The following is an 8,037-nucleotide window of genomic DNA, read 5'->3' on the forward strand; positions in this document are numbered from 1 at the left end:
GTTTCATCGAAACACAGCACTGTTACAATTTTGTATCTTGATGGGAATTTGGTATCTTTTGCCATTGGAGATGTTTCTGCAACTTTTTTTGTGGTTACAAGATCCACTACTGTACTGACAGAATATTGAATTTACTGCATGATACCTTGCTTGTATCTCCACAGGAACACAGAGAGCATGCTGACAATGAACCTTACAAACACTACTCTTCCTAAGTGTAGCCTAACAGAGCAGCTAGCATGTCGACTATATTAGTTACATCAACAAATTGCAACTTTTACTGCTAGATTGCTAAATGCTGTTGCTTTTGCAGCAAATCACAGGACAATAAACCAACCAAACCTCTATGACACTGGTTCATACATTAATTGGTTATTTAACAACCTCAGATTTAAATTGACCTTCTTCGTGGTCAAACTGTGCATGTTAAATTTGAGTAAATGAAAAGTTCAGAAAGAAAGATGCTGTTAAGGACAATAATGTATTTGGGTTTGAGGATTTATCTGCTGTGACCAATGACTGGGAGAAGCGAGGAAGCTTTCATCACAGAGAGGAGAAAAATAAAGGAGAGAAAAGAAGAAGAAAAGAGAGGTGTGAAAGTGATGAATGATTTGTGAGCTTGAAGATGAAAAAGATTAGAGGGCCGCTGAGTGAAACTTCTCTGAACTTTATAACTTGTGTAAGTGTGTATTTGCACGTATAAGTTCATGCAACACATGAGTGTATGCATCATTATCACGGCGTGAGTTAATCTGTTGAGGGGGTGTGCTGGGACACATCGTCACATTGTCATCCTGGCGTGTTCCCCATTCAGCCCCTTCCCAGAATCATACCCGCACACACACACACACAGACACACACACACACACACACACACACACACACACACACACACACACACACACAGACACACACACACACACACAACACACTTTGACAGCTCATCATAATATGGCCCAATATAGCTGCCTTCTGCACATGGTGAGAAAAGTGACTGGGGCAAGGAGTGAACACAGTTGAGACCGATGACCTTCACCAAACACACCCACATTTTCACATTGGATTTCTTACACATTCCCATACTTGTGCACACACACACACACACACGCTACAAATATCACCTCCCTTTTTCTAAAGTTTTGACAGGAGCACCGTGACGTGACTCTCTGAAAGAAATAGTCCAGACTGTTGACTTAATTGAAGAACGACGTCAAAGCTATCACATGTCAAAATGAAAGACTGCTCTACAGACCATATTCATGTTCATGCTTCTCTCATTTTACTGTGCTTTTATTGTGAAAGTGTAAAATATTGCCTGTCTCAAATTCTCTTCAGGAGGCTACTGATTCAACAAAATGTTGTGATGCTAGGCTATCATCACTTCAGGTTTCTACTATCTATTGTTATCTGTATACATTGTGTTTGTGCTGATGTGCCAGCTCACTAACTTTTGCACATTCTTTCTATTCCTTTGTGACATCCTTAGCGAACAAAGACAGTAAAAAAAACAACAACAGTGCAACACCCCACATACTTCTGTTTGATTGTTTATTTATTTTAGTAAAGCAAAACACTTTCCCAACAAGTTTTTAAAAAATACAGACTATCAGTGTCACAATATCCTTCAAGTCAGAAAGGTTATCTTATAAAATACAGCTTTAATATGAAAGAGATGATTTGATGTATGACAGCTTGATTGTCCTTGTGGTCTGTTTATGGTCTCTCGTACCATACAATACAAAAATCAGATGAAATCCTTCGATTTACCAAATGTGTTCAGATAAAGCAGACACATTCCCATGCATTTCTGAAATGAAACAGTTTTCAAACCCTGGGTCCTAGTAGTTTATCTGTGGGATTTTTTCAACTTTCAATCCGAGCTGAGAGGAAATACATGCAACCTTTTACATATGCACACTGACAGACGAATTACAGGTCAGTGTGTAATGTAACAGGAGCTAGCAGGAACAGATACCCGAGGCATCAAACAACACAAAGGACTGTAAATGAGTCAGCCTTGATGTTGTTTTTGCCTTGTTCTGTGTCAGTTTGGACAAACAAACAAGAGCCATAATTCCAAAGGAAAAACAGGCACACACTCACAGGCATTTTAAGAGAAGACCTGATCAAACTGGTCTTCTCAGGACTTTGGTTATTGGTCAACAAAAACTGAATCCCACACACAGACAAACTCAGAACCAGGAGCACAACATTTGTCGGTTGCTTGAGAGAAGAAGACGAGACAAAAAAAAGCGAGGGGCAAAAAGAGGAGTTTCCACTTTTCATTGGTTTGCCTTCCATTTACAATCTAAGTATCTCTTCTATCACCACAAGCTGTCGTTAACTGAATGGTATTAACATGAAAAGTAAAAATCCAGCTAGTCTAAAGTACAGAGCAGTTTAGGATGATTGTATCATGCGTGGTATTGTACAAGTGTGGGTGGTGGTGGTGGTTTGCTGGCATCTCTGGGATCCCACAAGGTTTTGAATCTGAAGGAGAGAGGAGAGCCGCTCTTGGCTGCAGTTGTAATGATACTCTCATCCTTCTCCGCCTTTAGATGCATATCTTAAGCTCATTCTGGCATCATTAACCATCCCTTTTATTCACGGCGAAAGACAGAAATTATTGAGGGACAACGTAAGCGGTGAGTGGATGTTGTGCACTTGATATAGAAAATGGCTGTCGATGATCCACAACGCCTGCGTTGTTTACAGCTGATATTAAAAAACTTCTGGAGACATCACCAACTGTCTCTGTGTGTGTTGTGTCTCTGTCATTTCCTCATGTTGTTGTAGGTTTCTGCCTTAGTACCGTCACTATCAGAGTCAGTTTCCATGATCTGAGCCCTGCTTTTTGAAGCCTGTACTAATCAGCAGCAGCTACTTCAACATTGAAATCCTGCCCTGCTCTACATCAGCTCAATGGATCCCTGCTCTTTACAACAGCTCCCTGCTGCCTCGCCTGCCTGTCTGTCTGCTGCATCAGTGTAGTACCTCCTGCAAGTCGAGGAGGTAACTGAAAGGAATCGCGATCCAGGTTGTTGTTAGAGTTGGAAAGAGAAATCAGAGGGGAAAAAAGGGAAAGGAGGAGAGAAGAGTTCAGCCAAAAAGGAAATGGATGGAAAATGTGACTACGGAGAGGGAGAGGAGGCGGAGGAGGGATGGGGTGCTGGGTAAGGAGGAGGACGAGGGGAAGGCTGGGTTGTTGTAGCCTGGGGGGCACTCCAGGTCGAAGCAGGGAACGGAGGCATCTTCGTTTCCGTAGTTGGCCCAGTATTCTTCTTGGTCCAGCTTGGGGAGCGCCACCTCATCCTCCGACAGTTCATACTTGGAGGAGAAGGTTTCAGAGGGGGTTTTGGGGAGGTACTGAGGTTTTCCCTCAATGCTCTTCTTGTATGAGGCCTTGGATGAAGATGCGGGCTTGTGCTTGGAGAACCACCAGCGGGTCTTGGTGCTGAAGGTGGTCGTGGTGGTTCCTGCCAGAGAGCCGGGGTCAGGCAGAGGGCAGAGGGCGAAGTCCATCTCCCGGAGGAATCTGAGGTCCTGGCCGCGACGTTGGGATGGTGAGGTGCACATGAGCTCAGAGGAGGAGATGCGGGCCTTGCGGAACCACTCCCAAAGGGGAAGGGCCTCACATCCGCAGGACCAGGGGTTATCATTGAGGCGGAGGAACTGGATGCCTTGGGTGTCTGTCATGGCCTGGCCTGGCAGCTCGGCCAGGGAGTTGTTGAACAGGTAAAGGATGGTCAGGCGGCCCAGGTCACGGAAAGCCCGACGGTTGACCTGCCTGACACGGTTGTCATGGAGAAGGAGGCGGTCCAGGTTGACCAGGCCTCTGAACACATTCTCAGAGAGGGCACGGATGCGGTTTCCATGCAGGAAGAGGTGGTTGAGGTTGACCAGATCTGAGAACAGGTCATCCTGCAGAAAGTGGAGCTGATTCTCCTGGAACAAAGTCAAAATATAAGAAGATTTAGTGCTGTGGAAAATTTCAGGAAAAGTAAGTCTGTTGTGTGATTCTAGTTAGAAAAAAAAAAGTCAGTGTTAACTATCAACTTTGATAGGAGGGAATTAATCCCTATCATAACATATATGTACACTTGAGGTTGTGCTTGGTTAATTGTATGATGAATAGTGCTATTGAACCTAAGATGTGCTGCACTGGTTCTAGATCTTATGAGTGTTTAAATGTTTACGTATAAAATAAATATAGTCTCAGTTTATGTGCTGTGTGCAAATCACTGAACCTACTTAAAACAATTCTTCAACATGTACTGGTTAAAAGTGTCTCTCTTTGTGTGTGGGTGTTCAGCCTGCATGTTGGCAACTGATGTGTCCATCAGGTAATTCTGCAACACAAGTGTGTATTCCTGAAAGCATCATATCTACACACTCATGCATGACTATCAAATATGTATTTTTGCATGAGTGTGTTTAGTGTGTGCTGGTTTTACCTGCAGGTAGAGGAATTGCAGGCTGTACAGTTTGTGGAAGAGGTCATGGGGGAGAGTGGCCAGCTTGCACCGATGCATGTGCAGGCTCTGCAGCTTCTCCAAGCCCCTGAAGGCTCCACCTTCCAGGCGCTGTAGTGGGTTATCGCCCATATCCAGCTCCTCCAGCACCCTGAGGTTACTGAAGGCCCCGGCCTCGATCCATGTGATGTTGTTGCCATATAGCCAAAGCACCTGCACAGAATGAAGAACAAATGATGGGATTAGAGAGGAGAAAAAAAGACAAATAATAATGTCTGCAAATATTGCTGGGAAATTCAACAGATGTATACACACTGAGACATTTTTACCTGTGTCTCGAAGCCAAAAGAGTCCGCACGCAGTTCTGTGATGCGGTTGTTCTGCAGGAAAACACGCTGTGAGTCATATGGCACACCGGACGGCACTATGGTGATGTTCTGGGACTGGCAGCTGACCGTCATGGGCGTGGGGTAACACACACACAGCCTGGGACATGCAGATACCCCGCCCGGCTTCACCACCACCAGCCACAGAATCAGCCACAGACATAGTCCACCTGCAGAGAGAGAGAGAGAGAGGAGGTTAATTCTCCTGACAAGAAATGGAACACAATTGGAGGTCCGGTTAGCAGCAAATGACCATTGTTGCAGCAGTTAGTCTGAGAGACAGACAGAGAAAGAAAGAGAGGTTGATTTCAGCTTTTGGCACCAGTCTTTCTTCACTGTCTGTCTGTCAAACCTGTTGCTGTCGATAGTGATTCTTTTTAGCACTGCTGTGCTGTCGCCTGTGACTTGTTGATGGCTCCCAGTAATTTGGGGTTCATGTATAATGTAACCAGGTTACATTACAGAAATCATTCACCCATTCCTATCCACCTTGGAGACCACTTTACAAAGGTCTCCATGGCTGTTGTGACACTGTTACATAACAAGCTTTTTAGAACACGAAATCTCCACAAATCTATTGAAACGGACATGTAAGGGACAAGAAACTTGAATCACACAGTGCTTCAATGCGTTAAATTAACCTGGTTTCCTAGTTCTCAGGTTATCAAAAGGACGTTTCCGTTGAGAGGTTTACCACGCAGAGGGCGCGCGTAAAACCGGCAACCAGACCCGGATCAGTTTCAGTTCTTATCAATATTGCAACAGCTTCTTGGCACAGCTCGGATAACGGCGTACAAAGGTGGCCACCGGGGGAAAAGCACATACATGTAATAATGATGAGGTTCCCATTCAGCTGTTGTGCGCAAGATTTTCCAGTGGCTCACCTCTTGACCTTTAACATGTCGGACTAGCTCTGGAGGCTGAGGGAGAACTAGAGACTGGGCTGTTAAGTGGAACGAGACACCTTTCTCGAGTTTTTGCACGTCGTATTTACTCCACAGTCGACACGAGATTAGGAAACATTTGGAATCGTGTGCGCATGAATCATATCTTCATGCGTAAAAGAGATATGGAGAGATTGAACGAGGTTTTGGTAAACTTTATAGGTGAGCCAAAACAGATAAACTAACTTGATCACGTGCTGTAAATTACGTTTTTCTTCGATATCACATCAATTCATGCATAAATTAGATTTTGTTCTTGCTCTTACTGTCACGTTTGCGCTAAAATGCTCCAAATGTGCGCAGTCTGTCTCCCTCTACATTGCTCTTAATTTGTAAGATCCACAATTGATAAACATGATTTTAATTTAAATGGGTGCAGCTTGGTTAACCATTCAAATTAGGCCGATATGCAAAATGACTGCGCGTAAAAGCATCATGAAGTCTATAAATGCAGTTGTTTTCATGCAAGCATTAATGTGATTTTCAAGTTTAAAATATGAACGTTCCGTAAACTTGATACTTGTTAAAAAAAGACGACGGCAATAAACGTACTAAATCACAACACTGCATTGCATTCAAACTGCAGGTGCATCAAATGGAGCAACTCACCTTTAAAGTTGCGTGCGCTGGAGCGCCTCACGGTGCAACGAGTCCCCATCTCGAACCAAAGCCGAAAGCGAGTTAGCCTGCGCGGCGTGTAAGGGCCTGCTTGCTGCTATCTCTGCTGAGGTTCAGCTCTGGTGAACGAGTTGCTGCGGCTTCAAGCAGTGACGTCCTGGAGTCCCGGGAAGCTGTTTATACCCGCGGCAGGGTCTTCGCCCACAGTGTAGGCAGCGGAGGTTTCTCTCTACGTCAGCCGGGGAGGAGGGGTGAGAGTCACCGGAGGAAGCGACAAGAAAGGCAGTGATGGGGCGGGTTTTGTCACTGTCTTCACTGTGGCGTTACCTAAGAAAGTAAGGCATCACTGTCTGTCAAAAGATTGTTACTAGATTATTCATAATGATGAGGCACTTAAATGGCACCACAGAACACATTATATTAGCCTACATACGAAATGTTAGAACGCGAACAAAGTATTCTACCTTTTGCCATTGTTTTTAGGAATATATCCTGAATTTACTTTTAGTGGTTTGGTGAAATTCCGTGTGTGGGAGAAAGCCAGCTGAGGAGTGGAATGGATGGAGGTTTGTGGTGACCACAAACTAAGAATTTCTGGGTTAAAGTTTAAATTTATTGCGTGACTTCTATTTAATTAGAGTGTTGGAAGAGAAGGCGGGAAAACTCATTTGGCATTAAAGCCAAAAAATCATCTGTCTCATAGTGTAGGCCAGTTTTGGAAAGAAGCCGAGAGCCGCCTACAATTCAGAACAACAGATGAACATGATGGGGAAACCCAGCAGTGGAGCTAAACGATCCAACACAACATATGGACTGAATGTGAGGAGGAGAGGTGACATACAATGACAAATATCCGTGGGACTACACTGTACATCCAGGAACGTGTGTCACCAACAAATACGATTTTGCGTTTATGAAAGATTATTTAAGTCTTGCTGTAAATGCTGTAATGGGTAAGACGGACAAAGGATGTGCTTGAGGACGCTGTTACCTTGGTTTGCTGGGGAAGATGCGGTGCAGCATGTGGGTGGGACACGGAGGTCTTCTGCATGTGGAACAAACTGTCAGTGCAAGGTGGGCCAGGTTCACTCACAGCTGATTCCTCCCTTCATAACATGGGTCAAAGCCCGGTCCACCATGATGCACATCGTCTGTTCCAAAGTGAACAAACACTCACCAAAACCTGCTCCATGGAAGGTCATCTGCAAAGCCAAGCTGTGAGCAGCGCAGAGCATAAATTGCGCGTCTGGAGTCACACTATTTCTTGGCTGTGGTGTAGTGATTAGTAGAGGCAGACAGCTCACCAGTCAGGCATCAGTCTCCATGGGGGTCTTTGGGACACAGAAGGTCACATGTGTGAGTGTGTGGGGGTGCATGATATGTATTCACACTGTTCTTGGCCCCAGGGCAACTGGGGGAGGCAGCCAGCTCACCAACCAGACTACATCTTCAGGGAGGCTGTGGGAGTGTGTGTGTGAGAAGTTCTTAGTGCCCCTTCCACAATATTGATCAAGTATCCAGGCTGACGTGTGCATACCTGTGTGTGTGTTTGCATTGTTTCTGATTTGAGACTTGTACACACCTGTTATTTAAACATTGTACTGTGTGTGTGTGTGT

At 44.8% G+C, this 8,037-nt stretch overlaps 1 protein-coding gene across 1 annotated transcript; it reads right to left on the reverse strand.

Moving 5' to 3' along the window:
- Positions 1 to 1,544: 1,544 nt before the first annotated feature.
- Positions 1,545 to 6,555, reverse strand: rtn4rl2b (reticulon 4 receptor-like 2b). The gene is made up of 4 exons (XM_031862735.1): positions 6,412 to 6,555; positions 4,802 to 5,028; positions 4,455 to 4,685; positions 1,545 to 3,945 (listed from the first exon to the last, which is right to left on the reverse strand). Exons 1-4 carry the CDS (start codon positions 6,458 to 6,460, stop codon positions 3,100 to 3,102), a joined length of 1,353 nt encoding a protein of 450 aa, XP_031718595.1. The 5' UTR covers positions 6,461 to 6,555; the 3' UTR covers positions 1,545 to 3,099.
- Positions 6,556 to 8,037: the final 1,482 nt, after the last annotated feature.

This window comes from Anarrhichthys ocellatus, unplaced genomic scaffold (genome assembly GCF_004355925.1).
Source record: "Anarrhichthys ocellatus isolate YVR2014 unplaced genomic scaffold, GSC_Weel_1.0 scaffold27, whole genome shotgun sequence".
Taxonomy (NCBI): Eukaryota; Metazoa; Chordata; class Actinopteri; order Perciformes; family Anarhichadidae; genus Anarrhichthys; species Anarrhichthys ocellatus.